Raw genomic sequence first — 20,953 nt, forward strand, 5'->3', positions numbered from 1 at the left:
CACAAGGTGAAGGTGTTTTTGGCCAAAAAAACAAAACAAAAAAAAAAAACAACTTGACTGCTCAATACAAATTAACTTATTCTTTGATGACAGCAGGAGGAGAAATTTTTATGAATGTTGCAAAACTCAAATCTGGACTATGTTGAAACATCATGAGCTTTATTTGCATAGCTTGAACATGTCAAAACTAAACTGCTCTTCTTGGGGCTACATGTTCTATCAACTACATGTTGCTACCTCAAAATAAGAGAACCTAAAACAAAGCTACAATTATGAAAAGCTTTGACATGCACAACAGCACTGTTGAAACTGTTATTGTAACAACGGTCGCAATTATAATAATTACAAGAGCAGGCAAGAAAGCATCGCTACTTCAGCCTCTATTATAACATTATTAATGTAACAGGTTTTTTTTTTTCATTAAAAGGAGCCTGTGTACAGATTTGTCAGATAATCACTTTCTCAATTGTCACAAGAGGGCAAAATTACACAGAAAGCTTAACCACAGTGGTTAAGATTCTCAAACCATTTCTCCCGCTGCAATAAGTATTACGATAGCAATAGAGTTTCCCCAATCACTTCACCCGCTATCGTAATAATTACTATAATAGCGGTCGAGTTTCACAGTCCATTTCTCTCACAGTTGTATTAATTAGTATGATAACGGTCGAGTTTCGCACACCATTTCTCCCACTATCATAATAATTACTACGATAACGATAAAGTTTTGCAAGCTATTTCTCATAATTATTAGGATAGCAGTAGAGTTTCATGGGCCATTTCTCCCATCATCGTAATAATGACTACAATAGCGGTAGAGTTTTGCGGGCTATTCCTTCCACTTTTGTAATAATTTCTACAATAGCAGTCCAGTTTTCTGAGCCATTTCTCCTAATTACTACAATAGCGGTTGAGTTTCGTAGGCCATTTCTCCCACTATCATAATAATCTACTACGATAGCTGTGAAGTTTCGTAGGCCATTTCTCCCACTGTCGTAACATACTACGATAGCTGTTAAGTTGCGTGGGCCATTTCTCGCAGTATCATAAACAATTCCCTTTGGGATGAATAAAGTTCTTCTTAATTGCTACGATGCCTGAGGAGTTTCGCAAACCATTTCTCCCACTGTCGTAATAATTACGATGAAAGCGATCCAGTTTCTCAAGCCATTTCTCCCACTATAATGATTATTGTGATAGCGGTTGAGTTTTGCGAGCTATTTCTCCCACTATTGTAATAACTATTACAACGACCGGTATTACCACAACAGTTGCAACACAGCACACCTTTAACCAATATCAAATGAGAACATCATCCAAAACGAGTCATCCATTCTCACTTTCATATTTTGGGTTTCAATAAGGCTTTTTTTCTTTGTGTGTCATAAAAATGTTGGAGTTAAATTACACAAAACACTTGGCATGTTTATACTCAAAATCCATATGACGTGAACAGGTAAACCGCATGTGGACAGGTCCATTCTTGTAGCATTAGATTCACCAGCAGTCGCTTCTTAAGGCTTAGAGTGGGCGCCCACACCGCTCCACGGCGTTACAGAGCAGCAACATCAAATCTCAAAGTAAATGCATTGCATCTGTGGAAATTATCAGAACACATTTTGCAGTTCAATTATGTATTTTTTTTTTTAAATAAGTTTGTTTGTATGCTTTGTATTAAAAGTACATTCTTCCCTTATGTGATGGACCAAACGAAGACTTAAATGAGTTGATATTGTACTTTTCTTCATCTATATGAACCTTCATTTAAAAAGAGACTTTTCCAAACTTTTCACAAAACCAGAGGAATCTGATATTATTCAGAGTTACAAACTCAAAAAGAGGTCAAAATCAGTGAGATGTTCTGTTCCTGCATCGCTGTGTTTTGGCCTACATTTAAAACAAATCTCTAGCGCCCTCACTAGACCAACAGGGGCATGACTCGAACCAGCAAGTCTTGCCCCACCCCTGCAGAATACAGATCTCACCGGGATCTTTAAACACGTGCACCAGCACGTAAAACTGCACTGAAATAATACGATAAACTTTCACATCTTCAAAGAAGGAATGGACAAAATGTAATGTAATCTTCTGTCTGCATCTCCCCCCCAACCCATCATTCACTTGCTTGAAGCCGTAAATACCCGCTCATATCAGAAAAGTTAGTTAATAAAGCATCCCCCAAATAACTGATTAAATCTGAATTTTATCAATTAAATCTGATCAAGCTGAATGCTGCATTCTGGATATATGCACGCTGGTTGTAAACCTGAAATTTTCTATTTGAAATCTAAATTAAATTTACAGCTGATTCAAATTCAGATCTTCTTGAAACCAAATTCCTTTTACACTTACTCTTCTGATGGCTTTCCTCAAAGACACTGTGGGGCAATAAGATCATTTAGTGCAATTATTCCCACGACAATAAAATTCAATGGCTTTTCTCTCCCAGGAGTTTGGCTCAGTCACAGCAGACAGACACACATGCAGACATCTCACCCCAAAATCCTGCATGGAAAAATTTCTGGAGATGTATATTGTGATTGTGTGTGTTTGTGTATATGTAAAATTATGTAAATGCATTCATAAAATAAAACAAAAAATATTGCATCCTCTTTGGGAGGCGTACCATCAGTGGAGTTCACGCACAGAACATGAGCAAAATATCCTACAGCACAAACAGAAGGCTGAGGGGTCACAACTGGTTCAATGTGCCGAGATTAAACATAAAAAAAGGAAGGGTGCTTTGCCAGCAAAGACTTGTGGGACTAAAAGCAAAGAAGGGGCCTATTTAATTGACCCCCCCCAAACGATTTAAAGTTATACAAAGTGGATCTAGTTTTGTGGTGCATGCAGGAGGTGAGAGTTATGATTTGGGTTTACACTGTGTCCCCTGCTGGGAAGGAAAGTAGAGACATTTTTGGCACAAATGGTCAGACAAATGATCTGTTGCTTTTCATCTTTGCAGTTTAAAAAAAAGTGTGCCAGTAGAGGCTCATTATGTTGAATGTCAGTTGGTCATGTGACCTCTTTGTTCCCCTAACACATGGCAGCTCCTACAAAAGATGCACATGGACACTTTAAAATGCTGTTAAATTTACAGAAGAGTTACCGTCAATCAACAAGAGGAGACACCTAGAAGTTTCTTTTAATCCCATCTGTTCAGATGTGAGAGATGCACACAAGCCTTTTGGATGGATGGAATGAGGAGGAGGAGGAGGAGCAGGTCAGGTAAGGCTTCATTTGGAGTCATCTACTCCCTCTTGTCGGCTGCTTTCGACTGCTCCCTCTGAATCATGCAGCGGCGAACAATGCTGTCAAAACTTCCCAGGTAGAAAAGAGCGATGGTGCGAAACAGGCCCATGGTCACAATCTGCAGAAGTTCAAATAAAACATGTATGGAGCAGGTGCTTTTCAAAAACTTATCGAGCAAAGTATTGGGGATATACTGCCTCATCCATGAATCATTTGTTTGCATGTTTTCATTCCCGCACACTTCTGGTTGCATGTAGAATCAGTAAGAGGTTATCTGACCTGCCTCTCCTTTAGCTCCACCCTCTTCAATTAACTTTATTATCCCTCTGCATCAATCCTTCCATTAGTCTCGGCTGCTTGTCCTTGTCAGGACGATGGCAGAGAGGGAACATTAGAACTGCATTCCGATTAATCCCGCCACTGTATTAATTGTGTCAGTTTGGGAAAAAATAGTTACAATTTACATCCAAGTGTTGTTTTCACAGAACTTTCAAAGTAAAACTTTCAAACCAACAAATGTTAAAATGAGATAAAACCACAAACTACTTGTAGAAGATTATGACCGAGAAGACACACAAAGCTCACGAAATTCAACAAGGTAAGTGGGCGCAAAGGTAAGATTTGTTATGACACTAGACTGTACATAATGTAGGACGATCTGATGCACACAGACAACTGAAGAACAAACCAGATTAGAGCCCCACCGATATATAGGTTGGCCGATAATATCGGCTGGTGTGAACCTTTCACAAACTTATCAGTATCAGCATTATTTTTGCTGATATGAAAACTTTTATTTTACTGAATAAACAATGCAGAAAAACACATGCTCTGACAACATTGTTTACAATGTTGGCGACATTGCTGGGACCCCCATCACCCCTTCTTCACATTAGCTACAAGAGACAGAGGCAAAGCGACCAGCTGCCATTCATTTTCAATCAGAGTAGGTGTTTTACAGTAAAGAGACAAGTGGTCATTATGCTGCCAGATACTCTATTTTATGTAAATGTTGATGCAACATGGCAACTGCTAATCCAACTGAAGCTAGTGTGATGGATGTTGGTTATACTTGTAGTTATTTACAATAAAATATTGCCATTTGTTGTGCGCACACACACACAGATATATATATATATATATGCCCCTCAAGAATCTGTATCAGTTGCATTGCTAATCCAAATAAATAAAGATTTTCCACGTACGCTAAAACAAATCAAGGGTCTGTGCACATTTTCTTACTTACTCCTTCTTCTTAACAAAATAATCATGAACGAGGCAGACAGATGGAGTTGGGGTTGGGGGTGTCCCTATACCTGTTGGAGACCTTCTGTGATGGAGGTGACAGGTGACATTCCACAGGTGAGGGCTGACAGCATGTATCCATCTGGACCTACAGAGCTGTTAAAGTTCCCTTGCTGTAGAAGACAAAAAAACAAACAGGTTTTATCAAAACTGAAACACCTTCAATAAGAAGATCTTTAAAAATGAAGAGAAACCTCAGCAGAGTCCCTTACCACTGCATCCTTGACTACGATTTTAGCCACTTGTTCTGGCTGACAAACTCCAGAGGTTTCTGAGATTAACCTTGTCTCTAGAGGCTAAAACAGAAAGAAAAGAACACTAATTATTAAATGGAGGAAAAGACGCAAATCAAAGCATGCACCCGATGTTTACCTTTGTCTTATTTTCCTCAGTGAATCCTGGAGTGTCTGTGTCAGGGGGGTAGGCCACAGTCACGTAGATATTATATGGCTTTATCTGCGAGAGAAAACACTCAGAGAAATATTTTGGTGCCATTTACCACTATTTAAACATAAAAAGGATTGAACAAAAGACAAAATTAAATATTAATGATCCCAGTGAATCCTCCTACATATCTGAATATTCACAGCATCCTCATCCCCCAACAGCAAATTGCGCAAACATTTTAAGCAGATGGACAGCAGAAAACACCATGTTGCAGTGCGCTTGTTTGCTCAACGCAGAGATCTGAGTGCAAAACAACTCACTTCCATCTGCAGAGACTCTGCCAAGCCCCGAAGGGCAAACTTAGACGGGGAATAAGCTGTGTAGCCGAACAGGCCAATCTGCCCCGCTTGGGAAGACACAAACATGATGCGGCCCATTCTTCGCTCCTTCATGGTGGTGATGACCGCACGCGTCGGGTACACGCTGCCCAGATAGTTCACCTCCATCAGCCTCTGTTGGACACAAAGCCACACAGTCCAAGTTTTAGAGAGACAATAATCTGATCCAGTCAACTGAAATAAAAATCAAACAGTTTTATCATCAATTTGTCAACAATTTATCAAGCACTTACGCCAACACGCGTCTGGTTCCAACTTCTCCGACACGCTCACTCATGTTATTTATAATAGAAACAGTGAATATCATCGGAATCAGACAGCTGGTTTAAACACACACACACTTAAAGCACCCCCCCCCCTCGACAAAATCTGACAGGACTACTCCACTGTTTCCTAACACTACATCATTAGGTCCATAGGTAATTTGGGCAGTGACAGTTTTTTCTGCGATTTTGTTTTTGTACACCTGAAATGAAACAACTCATATGTTCATAGTGTCGACTCTCAGCTTTAAGATCGAGGGGTTTAACAAAAATGTTGCTTTAACAAGTCAGAGGGTAGATACATCAACATTTCCAAGTCACCGAATGCGACAGGGATGTCATTTTCTTCATTAGAAGAAATACAAACAGTATGGTACTGTATAGTAAATTTGCCTGGAGAAGGCAGTTCTCAAAAAGTAAGCGACCGTGCAAGGAGGAGTTTAGTGAGAGAAGCCACCAAGAAGACAGACACCATGGCAACTCTGAAGCAGTGATCTGCTTCTGTGGTTGTGACTGAACAAACCCCAGGGTCTAACTTTTGTCTGGCAGACTGCAACAGAGAAAGACTTTCATACAAGAAAACACCAAATCTAGGCTTTGATCGCCCATGTGCCTTCTAGTAAACTGGCTGGGTTTCTGGCTTTGATAAATAATGGAATTTTGTAGAATTGCTATGATTATTAAAAACGTGTTTCAAATTCACAGGTAGGTTGTCGGGTTTAAAGGATATATACACACACTACAGTGGTCCCCCCCATTAGCGGCCCCTCTCACGAGCAGCCACCCCACATATACGACCATGTTTTTACTGCAACAACTGTTTTTCTATTGATTTCACCCCTCAAACGTGATCAGCAGCCCACTCAAAATGATAAAAATCCCTTCAACAACGGCCATTCCGCTAAACTCTCCCGTGATTCTTGTGCTATGATGTTTTGGACTGAGAATGTGTTCAAGATTTTACATGCTTAACTGTTATGTTAAGCACATTATTTTGCACAATGTTTGCACAATTTTGTTTCATTGTCACATTAAAGAATACAGTATGTACGAGGTCTGTTAGAAAAGTATCTGACCTTTTTATTTTTTCAAAAACCTGACGGATTTGAATCACGTGTGCTTGCATGAGCCAACCTTGAACCTTCGTGCGCACGCATGAATTTTTTCACGCTTGTCAGTTGCGTCATTTGCTTGTAAGCAGCCTTTGTGTGAGGACGGTTGGAGTCTCTCCTCGTTTTTTCTTTGCAAGGAAATGGCGGAACGACTGGAGCAGCGTGACTGCATCAAATTTTGCCAGAAACTGGGCAACAGCCAGGTGGAAACCATTCGGATTATTCAGACGGCTTTCGGTGACAATCCTATGGGCATCACACAGATTAAGGAGCGGTACAACTGGTTTAAAGACGGCTGCAGAACTGTGGCGAGCGCGCTGAGCTCCGGGCGGCCATCAACATGCTGAAATGACCAGATCATTTCCAAAGTGAACGCTGTGGTGATGTGGGACCGTCGTGTGACTATCCGAGACATGTTGTGACATGCTCACCTTGTCCACAATTTCTCGGATAGTCACACAACTGAAAAGCCACCGAAAGCCATCTGAATCTTCTGAATGGTGGAAGAGGTGGGCATGTCACAGCATGTCCTGTGAGATTTCAACACGAAGGCCCTTTTGCTGCGCCATCAGCTTCGTGCCGATGAATTTCACCGCCACTCTTTTCATGGCAAAATCTTCTGTCACAGTGGAATGTGCCGAAAAAGTGCTGATGTCCACCTCTTCCGCAAATTCTCGGATAGTCACACGACGGTCCCATAGGATCGTCCCCGAAAGCCTTCTGAATAATCCGAATGATTTCCACCTGGCTGTTGCCCAGTTTCTGGCAAAATTTGATGCAGTCACGCTGCTCCAGTCGTTTCGCCATTTCCTTGCAAAGAAAAAACGACAAGAGACTCCACCCATCCTCACACAAAGGTTGCTTACAAGCAAATGACGCAACCGACAGGCGTGAAAAAATTCACGCATGCGCACGAAGGTTCAAGGTTGGCTCATGCAAGCACACGTGATTCAAATCCATCAGGTTTTTGAAAAAAATAAAAAGGTCGGATACTTTTCTAACAGACCTCGTACACTGTAATTCTTGTCCTGTGATGTTTTGGACTGAGACTGAGTGGAAGACATAGTTTGTCTCAGAGTGTCGTCAATAAATCTGATCTGTTTTTCCCCATACAGTACTTCATGCTTGTAGCAATACATTACAGTAAATGAACCTGTAAACTGACTATCACAAATTCAGTTCAATAACTTATGCATTCTGAGCCAAAAATCGGGGTCTTGGTAAGGTTTCAAGCAGTCTCCTACTTTAAAGCGATCCACCTCCACTTCTTCAAACTTTCCAGAAATCGATGTTCCAGCACAGTTCACAAGCATGTCAACAGGCCCGAGTTTCTCCTGAGCCTGCACGACAGGAAAAATCCACTCCAATAAGCTCGCTTCTGCAGTCAATTATTAAAGTCCTGCATTTTCCACTGTTACTACATGGGTAATGTTACCTGTTTGATCACACTTTCCACTTGACTATAGTCGCTGGAAACATCCACTGATATACAGAGCACCACCTGTGCACAAAACATTACAGTCTTACCAAATTTGATCACTTAACATGGCTAATTATAAAACACCAATATCAGGCATTTTAACATTTTTAAATTTCTGACACTGAAATGCACATTAAAGCGACCCATACCTGCTTGTCATTAACGGCAAATTTCTCCACCTCCTTCTTTGCATGAAGCAATTTAACCTGAGCGGGAAAAGAAGCACAACTTGTTCAGTATCCTGCACAAAACCACGCAAACAAGAAAATAAATTGTCCAATAGGGGGACTGCATGTGTCAGTGCGCATTCCCAGAAGTAGCCCTCATGCAATGCATCATGGGATGAGTCTGTATGCCTACAGCTGGTGTCCACGGATGTAAACAAAGAGAGATGCTATACTTTTAAGCCACGTCTGGACCCAGAAGACATACCTGGAGTTGTTACTAATGCCTGGTTCACACGACAGGATTTTAAAATTATCTGTAGGTTTCCAAAACCACATCAAGATGAAAAAATCATAGCTCTAACAGGTTTGGTCGTACAGTGTGTGGTGTTCAGCCACACGGTAAGGACAACATCACCACACACAAACAGATTTCACACACGAACATTCCCAGGTCAGACAGGAAATCTCGCAAACTCTCTCGAGTTTAAACGTGACTTCAGAGTAAACAAACGGAGATACATCGTTGGCTATTTACAACAGAGGATAAAAACAATACAAAAAGAAAAAGAAAAGGTGTTCTTTAAAAGGAGTGGAGACAGCACGACCACCAGACTTCTGGTAAGTCAGAACAGCTGTTTTGATTTTATTTTCTGCCCCCTGCGTCCATCACCTTGCTTTCTGATTGGCTGCAGGTCACATTCAGCAGGCTGCGTGCTCGTTTATGATCAGAGGACACCACACACGCTGCGATATCGGGCCAAGACAATTCAACATGTTGAATATCCCCAATTTGTGATTGAAGAGCTTCTGACGTCCTTCCGAGCAGATCAGAGCGCTCTTAACACACCACACACAGCAGGAATATCTGATAAGATTATCTGTAGCGTCATCACGATTGTCGGGGCGTCCTTAAGATTGTTGGAAGGGGAAGATTGGGTCCGATATGGGCCTAATTATCTTGCCGTGTGAACCAGGCTTAACTCACCATTCGAGGCAGCACCAGTAGCGGAACTAAAAAAGATGGTTAAAGTGTAGAATTTCAAGTTTAAAAGGGAAGAAAAGATCTGACAGAAGTAAGTTCCTGACTAACTTGCTTCTAGGATATTACCTTCTGAGCGATGGAGGTAAATTACACGTATTTAGGAGGTTTTGTTTCAAATGTTCATAAAATTCTTAATATTTGGCATTTTTTTCCACAGGAAATAAACTGTTTTAATGGACATAATCATGGCTACACATCTTTGAGATTATTCAGAGCAGTAAGTGTGTGTGCTGCATCGTTTCTGTGCTGAGCCAAGCACGCACATTTCCCGCTGGATGGGGTTCTGAACCTTCGGGGAAAGAAATAAAAAGAAAGAAAGAGTTGTTTATGCACTAAAATGCTGCAGGAGAAAGCTGCTCTGGGTGGGGGGGAATTTCGGGAGAGATTTAGTAACTTACGTGTCAAACGTTGGCCGCAATTTTGCCACAAGTTGCAGACAAAATTACTATATTGGTGGATTTGATGGAAGTGGTTTGGTTGGAAAAACCATTGGCGTGTCTACCATGCAAGTTTGTTGGCTGCTGCAGACTCGGTGGGTTGATGTCGGGTTGAACTACTAAACTTTCATTTATTTCCAGTCCTAATATTGTGAATCCACTTGTTTCTAAGAGTTGCATTCTGAGGAAAAACATAGAAGTTCACATGTTTATTCCTGAGATGGTTATTGAAGTATCCAGGGACACAACAAGTAATCCCAGGCATTCTGAGCTATGTCTTTACTTTCTGAGAGCGTCTATGCGTCCACAGCAGGCACACATTTCCCACAATCCCCTGGGTGACCAAAATCCAATATGGCAGGTATGCAATCCCCCTATTAAGATGATCCAAACTGCTGAAAATCTGTGTTTGAGAGAACAACTGAAGCACATTCTGACCTCATCCCGAGCCACCAAAGTGATGAAGGCTCCTTGTCTGTAGCACTCGACTGCAATACTTTTCCCGATCCCACTTGAACCTCCTGTCACCTGACATTTGGGAGGGTGGGAAGATCATTAATGACAGTACAAATACACTGTAGCTGCAGAAAACTAAACCTAATCAGGGTGAGGTAATGTGTTTTGTGCAATGTTTTACCATACAATACTACTGTTACTATAAATGTGTTATGTGCTACATTAAATAAGCAAAACAAACTCACACATTTGATTGATCTGGTGCATCAAATTTTAATCAGTTTATTCTCACATATCCTTTTGGAGATTTAGAAGATAGATAGCATTTAGTATTTTTTTTTTTTTAAACTGGAGGGCATGGACTCCTATCTGTTCACTCACTGCATTTTACCGGCTATACGTCTAGGTTTTTGCCAAAGCCTGAATATTCCCTGCACAATCCTTTCATAGAGCGCCGGTGCACATTTAGTGTAGCACTGAAAATTTTATTCAACATGTTATTATTAATCAGTTATGTTGATCATGTCTACATAGAAAATTAACACCAGATATTCATTGGGTCTAAATGTAAAAATATAAGTGCTTGATACTACAGTGCACCTGCCACACTACGGAACTGCACTGGGTCCTGGATGACAACCAACCACCATCAAACAACCATTCCACCCGTACCACTTGAAAGTAACCATATATCTGCCAGAACCCAGGTGGAATGTGGGTGTCTCCTTAGACTTTTCCAACTGTTGGGATCCTCAACACTGAAGCACCTGTGTGCTGGAACATGGCTAAATGTCATAGCTGATATTCTAGTACGATTCATCTAGGCCAAAAATCAGGGTCTTGGTAAGGTACCAAGTAGTCCAAGTACCTAATCTGACACAAAGTTATCCCAGCGGTACCTATAGATACTCTGAAGACCTAGTACCAAAGACATCCAGGTCACTGGTACCAATTCATTAAATGTAGGCAGGGGTTAGTCTTAAGCGAGAACGTACCCTAGACTGTAAACATATTACCTCCATTGGCCCTACACTCAGTGTCAGATTAAAGGACTTTATTTATTTTTTTCATTGATTATTTGGGTTAAAGTTAAGATTATTGGAGGTCGCGTGGTTCTGGTCTAAAGTGAAGCTCCACTTACGACATGTTCTGCATCCAGATATACAAGGCTAACCTTGGTAGTTATCCCTGGTAGACTACGACCTGAAAGACATCTTCAGCTTTGGAATTTGGATTATTGGTTGGAATACTTTGTAATTATTTTGCACTACAGGAAATTAATTAGGGTGACTTCATTTCTCTTCTGAGAATCATAAGTTGTAAACTCCACAGTATCGTTCTAAACAATTAAAAAAAAAAAACACACACACACACAAACTACTAGAACTTGCAAAAGCCTTAAACAACTAACTCTGAGTTTCAATCTTATCAGGCTTGTATATGTTACAATTCATTTGTGATGTGTTCGATTTTAAGTACGTTTGTTTGTATGCATTTTGTTGTAGGGGTTCAATTTTAAAATGTAAATTTTCTTCTTGTATCTTATTATAGTGCTTTATATAACAGCTGAGTGGATCCTTGTCATTTGATTGTATGTCATGTGACATGGATTATTCATCCCATTTGTGTTGCAGTGCATTAAGAGTGCAATTTGGTTCCATACGTTTGGTACCATTGCACGCTGCACACACACACACACACACACACACACACACACACACACACACAAAATACAAATTCACTGTGCTGTTAGGAGGAAGTTATAATGAAAAGATGGACTAATTTCCGAGGAAGTACACAATCTTTTTTTTTTTTGGAAGTACACAAAGTTGGTGCACGGCATCGCGGACATCGTCAGAATTATTTTTGGACTCATATTTAAAGTTTGTGTTGGATTGCTGATGTCAGCAGTGATGCACCAAAGCTGGACAAATTTCTGACATTTTTCCCTGGAGTAAGGAAGTACACAAACGTTTTCTTTTTCTGGAAGTACACAAAGTCAGTGCAGTGACACACTAAAATGTAAGTTCCTTTTCTGTTGTTTATACATTAATATAATATCAAATGACAAGGATATATTTTTAGCTGTTATATAAAACAAATAATGAATGTTTTTACATTCTTTCAATAGAACGAATATAAGCGACTCCAGCATCACCAGTACGTATGTGCGGCGCGCGCTTCCGGTCGGCGGTTACCAGGACAAACAAAGCTATGTGCACAGCTGTCAGTTACGGAAGTGTATTGCATTCAATGGATAATAAAGAAATTTGGCCGCTGAAGTCATAATTACGAGGAAAGATCTCATAATTACAACATCGGGATCTCGTAATTATGAGAAAAGATTTCATAATTATGAGAAAAGATCTCATAATTACGAGATCAGGCTATTTTTTGTCTTTTTTTATTGTGTGTGTTTGTGTGTGTGTAAAAAGCGAAGTGCGCATCTCAGGCCGTGCGGTGCATTATGAGCAGGCTAAAGTTTTCAGCTACCAACCCACAAGCTATGGCGGCGGAAAGCAGCGAGGAGTGCTGTGATTTGGATCATTTCAACCGCTGGAAAGTTGACGATTTAAAGCGTTTTTGTAAGCTCCACGGATTGCCTGTTACAACCAGGACTACGTATGGCAGTGGACAGAAATGGAAAGAAGAGCTGGTTGTGCTTGCATATGCTGCATCTGTACAGAAAGTACCGTTAGTGCCGACAAAGGAGGAAGAGCGCGCTGCTGTCGAAAATGACCCGTGCTTGTTGATAGTTGGAGAAAAACAAATTTCTGACCCCTTGAAGGCAACTGACGGATGGTTAGACGAAGTCCAGAGACTGAAACTGTGGATATTGCAGAATATTTGCTAAGCAGGGATGAGAAATCGCGACTCCACCGGCTTCATAATGACTACAATGACGGTGAGTCTCACGTATAACCTCTTTGGTGTCACGTTTGTTTTGATATGTTGACAGACATACAATGATATGTGCATGCATGCAGTTTCTTTATAGAACATGTCAATTTTACAATATTGTGCGCCACGTCATTCATGGCGCGACATTACAGTTATAAGCCAATGCACGAAAACAGCGGTATGGTTTCAGGATATTGACAAAATAAATGTGTGCAAAAAACTTACAGTTTTAGTCCGACTTTTACGTCCGTCTGGAACTTTCTTTTCTGTGGCGAAATTGTGTAGAATGAACAGAGGTTTATGACCACATTTCTTCTTCTTTCCGTCTTTGTTTGGACTCGGCAGAGGTTTGCAATCGTGTGCTTTCAGCCAATTTTCAAGCCTATAAATTCCGTTCAAGCATTTGAAAACAGCACAATGCGCCCCTGTCATTATTGTATGTGTTGCTTAAGGCTTAAAGCCTTTGAAACAATCCCTGTAAAAGCCTTAACATTTATAGTCGGCTAATGCTACTGTATACGAAATTCAATGGGAACAGTGTGAGTGTGGTAGCTGAGATTTCTGCCTCCGTTTGACCCACGGATGCGCAGATGCGATGCGCACTTCGCTTATTGCTTCTGTACTTCCAGTCCCTCGGTAAAGACAAGCGTGAGAATTCCCGTGTCATAATCAAAAATCGGCCAATTTGTAACCTCCGACACTGCACTGTGATCACACACCACAGCGCACTCAAAGTGTGGCTTGCCCCCTAAACTATTCCTGGATGAATGAAACTCCTCCAGCGGGGCACACAGACTGGCATGCGCCTGGGTGGGAGTGAGTCCCACTGTGTCCCTCAGTGGTCGTGGCTCTGTGTGAGTGAAAGCAGGAAGACGCCCCATGCTCCTCCCTGGACATTCATCCGGGAGCACTTCAGGGGAAACTCCACATTTTGTGTTTAATTGCAGTGTGTTATACATAAAACATTTTTTTTCTCATAATTACGAGGTCCTGATGTCGTAATTATGAAATCTTTTCTCGTAATTATGAGATTAGTGGTCAAATTGTCAATTTTTTTTGTTATCCAGTGAATGCAATACGTTTCCATAACAACACAGTTCAATATACTGGGAAGCATTTATTATGCTTACTTTTGATGAGAAATGCCATTTACCGCACGCAGTTGTGAGCGATATTACTTTGATTACGCATCCGCGGTCACATGCATTCGTTTGTCCCGATCAGTGTTGCCGGATGTACGATAATTATCGTATTTGTATGATAGTTTTGCCCTCTGTACGATGTACGATCAATAATGGGGAAAAAATCCAAAATGTACGATAATTTCAGCTGGTTGCCCAAACACGCATCTCTCTCTGACACCCAAGAATCATTTTGCAGGGGTTGCACTCAGGCGGCATCAAAGACACACCACACACAGGGCTGCTGCTAGCTTTGAGTTCCCATCCAATCTCTGCCGTGACAGGAAGATTCCCCAACCAACATCATCTTTTTTTTTCTTCGAAACTTTAATTGTAGTCTTACACACCTCTCTGCAGCTTCTCTCCCCCTGCCATCCCCTCATTACCCCATCCCTGTAGAGACGGTGCCTGCTCCCAGACCACCAATAACCAGTAAAAATCTATTTAAGCATAAAAATTCAAAAAGAAAAAATATAGCACCTTCCACTGCACCACAGACTAAAACAGTTAAATGTGGTCTATTAAACATTAGATCTCTCTCTTCTAAGTCCCTGTTAGTAAATGATATAATAATTGATCAACATATTGATTTATTCTGCCTTACAGAAACCTGGTTACAGCAGGATGAATATGTTAGTTTAAATGAGTCAACACCCCCGAGTCACACTAACTGCCAGAACGCTCGTAGCACGGGCCGAGGCGGAGGATTAGCAACAATCTTCCATTCCAGCTTATTAATTAATCAAAAACCCAGACAGAGCTTTAATTCATTTGAAAGCTTGACTCTTAGTCTTGTCCATCCAAATTGGAAGTCCCAAAAACCAGTTTTATTTGTTATTATCTATCGTCCACCTGGTCGTTACTGTGAGTTTCTCTGTGAATTTTCAGACCTTTTGTCTGACTTAGTGCTTAGCTCAGATAAGATAACTATAGTGGGCGATTTTAACATCCACACAGATGCTGAGAATGACAGCCTCAACACTGCATTTAATCTATTATTAGACTCAATTGGCTTTGCTCAAAATGTAAATGAGTCCACCCACCACTTTAATCATATCTTAGATCTTGTTCTGACTTATGGTATGGAAATTGAAGACAACAGTATTCCCTGAAAACTCCCTTCTGTCTGATCATTTCTTAATAACATTTACATTTACTCTGATGGACTACCCAGCAGTGGGGAATAAGTTTCATTACACTAGAAGTCTTTCAGAAAGCGCTGTAACTAGGTTTAAGGATATGATTCCTTCTTTATGTTCTCTAATGCAGTGTTTTTCAACCTTTTTTGAGCCGAGGCACCCTTTTTATATTTACAAAATCCTGCGGCACACCACCAACCAAAATAATATTATAATGCTATTACCTCTGGTTTTGCGCAAAACCCAATTATCGCAATAGAAAATCGATACAGAAAACATCGCATTTTGAAAATCCTCAAGCACTATGCGCTCTGATCTCAAGTAGGGCTGTCACGATTAGGAATTTCTAGAGATGATTAATTGTCAGACAAATAATTGCGATTGACGAATATATTGTCTATTTTTTTCTTTTTTTCCCCTTCTTTATATTCTACTATTGTAGTATAATTACACAACTCTGGAAGAACGTTTGGCTTCTGTGAGTGGAGAAACTGGGAATGGTGCAACATTTTTATTTTTATCTTCATTTTACATACAGTCCCAACTTTTTCTGATTTGTGGTTGTTTCTGTTGCATTTCTGAAATTGTTTCTCCTCATCAGTCAAGTTTTGTGCTTAAACACTATATTAAGCTTAAGACTGAACAAATAAATACCTTTGGAAAATAACAGCTGTTAAAGTTCAGAGTTCTCACCTGCTTTTTGTGATCTGTGCGTCTGAACATTGTTTTTTTTTGTGGCTCTCAGTTCATTCATATATTCTCATTTTTTAAATATGTTTTTAAATATATTTGACCGTTTATTTCATCTCATGATCTCATAAATTCAGCATACGACGCGCACATGGTGTGAACAGGACGGTAACGGCAGAATCACACCTTTAGAGAAAGTTCAGAGAGAAGTAAAGGCAGCTTCACGTTTCTGTTTTGTTAACGTTCACTCGGGTTAAAATCCTTTCTCTGCTCTGCGCTCGCTGCGCACTGAACGTGTTGCGCCTGCATTCAGGAATCTCCCTCACCCACCCCCTCTCTCGCAGTCTGCAGCCTGTTAACTCCGCGCGCGCGCGCGCACACACACAGGCACAGACACACACACCGACAGCTCCGCATTTTAGACGGCTTTTGAAGAAGACGGCACTGTTTTAATCGGCCGTCAGCCTCCTTGTTATTGTCCCGCCTTAAGACGAGAGCGAGGCTGCAGCACAATGACGTCAGATTCTGAGTCGTTTTATGCTTTGTGGATAAAATAAATAATTCACGGTAATCGCGAATATGAAAAATAATTGCGAATATGAAAAATACTCACGGCACCCCTGACGATCAATCACGGCACCCTAGGGTGCCGCGGCACCCCGGTTGAGAATCACTGCTCTAATGCCATATACCAACACAGGGCAGAGTAGCTACCTAAACTCTGTAAGTGATAGAGTATCTCGTCAATAGTTTTACATCCTCATTGAAGGCAACTTTGGATGCTGTAGCTCCTCTGAAAAAGAGAGCCTTAAATCAGAAGTGCCTGACTCCGTGGTATAACTCACAAACCTGCAGCTTAAAGCAGATAACCCGTAAGTTGGAGAGGAAATGGTCTCACTAATTTAGAAGATCTTCACTTAGCCTGGAAAAAGAGTCTGTTGCTCTATATAAAAGCCCTCCGTAAAGCTAGGACATCTTACTACTCATCACTAATTGAAGAAAATAAGAACAACCTCAGGTCTCTTTTCAGCACTGTAGCCAGGCTGACAGAGAGTCAGAGCTCTACTGAGCCGAGTATTCCTTTAACTTTAACTAGTAATGACTTCATGACTTTCTTTGCTAATAAAATTTTAACTATTAGAGAAAAAATTACTCATAACCATCCCAAAGACGTATCGTTATCTTTGGCTGCTTTCAGTGATGCCGGTATTTGGTTAGACTCTTTCTCTCCGATTGTTCTGTCTGAGTTATTTTCATTAGTTACTTCCTCCAAACCATTAACATGTCTATTAGACCCCATTCCTACCAGGCTGCTCAAGGAAGCCCTACCATTAATTAATGCTTCGATCTTAAATATGATCAGTCTATCTTTATTAGTTGGCTATGTACCACAGGCTTTTAAGGTGGCAGTAATTAAACCATTACTTAAAAAGCCATCGCTTGACCCAGCTATCTTAGCTAATTATAGGCCAATCTCCAACCTTCCTTTTCTCTCAAAAATTCTTGAAAGGGTAGTTGTAAAACAGCTAACTGATCATCTGCAGACGAATGGTCTATTTGAAGAGTTTCAGTCAGGTTTTAGAATTCATCATAGTACAGAAACAGCATTAGTGAAGGTTACAAATGATCTTCTTATGGCCTCAGACAGTGGACTCATTTCTGTGCTTGTTCTGTTAGACCTCAGTGCTGCTTTTGATACTGTTGACCATAAAATTTTATTACAGAGATTAGAGCATGCCATAGGTATTAAAGGCACTGCGCTGCGGTGGTTTGAATCACATTTATCTAATAGATTACAATTTGTTCATGTAAATGGGGAATCTTCTTCACAGACTAAGGTTAATTATGGAGTTCCACAAGGTTCTGTGCTAGGACCAATTTTATTCACTTTATACATATTTCCCTTAGGCAGTATTATTAGACGGCATTGCTTAAATTTTCATTGTTACGCAGATGATACCCAGCTTTATCTATCCATGAAGCCAGAGGGGACACACCAATTAGCTAAACTGCAGGATTGTCTTACAGACATAAAGACATGGATCTAATTTCCTGCTTTTAAACTCAGATAAAACTGAAGTTATTGTACTTGGCCCCACAAATCTTAGAAACATGGTTTCTAACCAGATCCTTACTCTGGATGGCATTACCCTGACCTCTAGTAATACTGTGAGAAATCTTGGAGTCATTTTTGATCAGGATATGTCATTCAATGCGCATATTAAACAAATATGTAGGACTGCTTTTTTGCATTTGCGCAATATCTCTAAAATTAGAAAGGTCTTGTCTCAGAGTGATGCTGAAAAACTAATTCATGCATTTATTTCCTCTAGGCTGGACTATTGTAATTCATTATTATCACGTTGTCCTAAACGTTCCCTGAAAAGCCTTCAGTTAATTCAAAATGCTGCAGCTAGAGTACTGACAGGGACTGGAAGGAGAGCGCATATCTCACCCATATTGGCCTCTCTTCATTGGCTTCCTGTTAATTCTAGAATAGAATTTAAAATTCTTCTTCTTACTTATAAGGTTTTGAATAATCAGGTCCCATCTTATCTTAGGGACCTCATAGTACCATATCACCCCAATAGAGCGCTTCGCTCTCAGACTGCAGGCTTACTTGTAGTTCCTAAGGTTTGTAAGAGTAGAATGGGAGGCAGAGCCTTCAGCTTTCAGGCTCCTCTCCTGTGGAACCAGCTCCCAATTCAGATCAGGGAGACAGACACCCTCTCTACTTTTAAGATTAGGCTTAAAACTTTCCTTTTTGCTAAAGCTTATCGTTAGGGCTGGATCAGGTGACCCTGAACCATCCCTTAGTTATGCTGCTATAGACTTAGACTGCTGGGGGGTTCCCATGATGCACTGAGTGTTTCTTTCTCTTTTTGCTCTGTATGCACCACTCTGCATTTAATCATTAGTGATTGATCTCTGCTCCCCTCCACAGCATGTCTTTTTCCTGGTTCTCTCCCTCAGCCCCAACCAGTCCCAACAGAAGACTGCCCCTCCCTGAGCCTGGTTCTGCTGGAGGTTTCTTCCTGTTAAAAGGGAGTTTTTCCTTCCCACTGTTGCCAAGTGCTTGCTCACAGGGGGTCGTTTTGACCTTTGGGGTTTTTCCGTAATTATTGTATGGCCTTGCCTTACAATATAAAGCACCTTGGGGCAACTGTTTGTTGTGATTTGGCGCTATAGAAATAAAATTGATTTGATTTGATTTCAGCAAATGCAATAACAAACGAACAAAACACAAGAGCAAAGAAAAAAAAAAAGTTCAAGTTCCTTATGGAGGTGTCAACATTTTTTCTGTGTTCAACAAAATCTGAACAAGTGGCCATGGCATCGGATGACGACAGCGACCTCGAGGTTGAATTCGACTCTTTCTAGTCTGGTAATTAACACGTTTGTGTCCCTTCACAGAAAAAAAAAAATCTTTCTAGACTGGTAGTGCATATGCGTTCTTTTTGTGCCATAGTTTCCCCATTATTATAGGAATATTGTGAATTACTGTTTAAAAATGTGACAAAATTATTTGGAAATTAAAAATAAAAGAAAAAAAAAGCGCTAAAATAGCTACGTTGTATGCGTTTTGTTTGTGTACGATAATTTCTCCCAAAATACGATCATTTTGAGGTTTTGGTACGATAGTTGCATATTTCATATCTGGCAACACTGGTCCCGATGTCTTCCCATCAGCACCCGCGCGCCTGAGATGCTCAAGTCCCTTATTTCATGAGGTGAAAGCTGGAACATACCATTCAACGAAGCTAATGGTATGTTCCAGCTTTCATCTCATGAAATATTCGTACCATTGAACTCAAACATTCATTATTTGTATAGTATAGCACTTTGCTTTCACCTCATGAAATATTCGTACCATTGAACTCATAAACATTCATTATTTGTATAGTATAGCACTTTGAATTTAGTCGCCCAAAAGTATAATTTTATTGTGCAAATCTCTGTTAGCAACAGATTTCAGATGTTAATTTGGTTTTCTTTGCTGAAATGTTACATCCTAACTGCAGGCTGTGTTCAGCACACATTTTGTTCCTAATATTTTGTGAGTAAATATCATCCTTCGGCTAGCTAAAAGTAGCATATGGAGTTAACTCGGGTGAACTTACCACGACGTGGGCCCCGTTTAATTTCAGAGGTTTGGGGCTAATCAGAGGCGATATCATGTATAACAGCAACACAAAGGCCACAATGAAAGCAGCGATCACCAGAAGCATGATGAACGGCAGAAGGATCCACCAAGAATTGACGAAAAGCCAATCGGTGATCGCAGAGCGCAATCCTTCCTCAGAGGACATGAGTGAAACCTGGCCGTTAGCACGGCGGCTAACTAGCGCGCTAGCTCGCGAAAGAGAACGCAGAGATGCAGAGCTCGAACAGGAGGAATCGTCCCTGGATTTCACAGCGAGTTTAAGACGTTTAAATGTCAGGTTAAACGACTGAGATGCACCTGGGACCCCGGTGATAAAGCGCGCTACAAAAGACCAAAAAAAAAAAAAACAAAAATTAGCGACGTTATCGTTGATACTAGTGATGCTAAACGAAGCTTCGTGAAGCACAACGTATCGAAAATGGATTCGAACCTTTACAACAGTGTTTATAGCGGCATCTGCTGGACAAATAGAAGACGTGTTTGGAAAACACGTCATTAAACACTGATATTTGAATTTGCATTATTTGTGAAATTTTGAAATGTCCTATTTGTATCGTCCACAGTTCAAATAAATTCAA

At 40.6% G+C, this 20,953-nt stretch overlaps 1 protein-coding gene across 1 annotated transcript; it reads right to left on the reverse strand.

Moving 5' to 3' along the window:
• Window positions 1-351: 351 nt before the first annotated feature.
• Window positions 352-20,704, reverse strand: kdsr (3-ketodihydrosphingosine reductase). The gene is made up of 10 exons (XM_034182706.1): window positions 20,332-20,704; window positions 10,282-10,371; window positions 8,347-8,403; window positions 8,153-8,218; window positions 7,962-8,057; window positions 5,265-5,456; window positions 4,930-5,013; window positions 4,770-4,853; window positions 4,569-4,670; window positions 352-3,370 (listed from the first exon to the last, which is right to left on the reverse strand). The coding sequence occupies exons 1-10, from the start codon at window positions 20,518-20,520 to the stop codon at window positions 3,251-3,253; spliced, it is 1,080 nt and encodes a 359-aa protein (XP_034038597.1). The 5' UTR covers window positions 20,521-20,704; the 3' UTR covers window positions 352-3,250.
• Between the last annotated feature and the right edge of the window lie 249 nt (window positions 20,705-20,953).

Source organism: Thalassophryne amazonica, chromosome 12 (genome assembly GCF_902500255.1).
Source record: "Thalassophryne amazonica chromosome 12, fThaAma1.1, whole genome shotgun sequence".
NCBI classification, from domain to species: Eukaryota; Metazoa; Chordata; class Actinopteri; order Batrachoidiformes; family Batrachoididae; genus Thalassophryne; species Thalassophryne amazonica.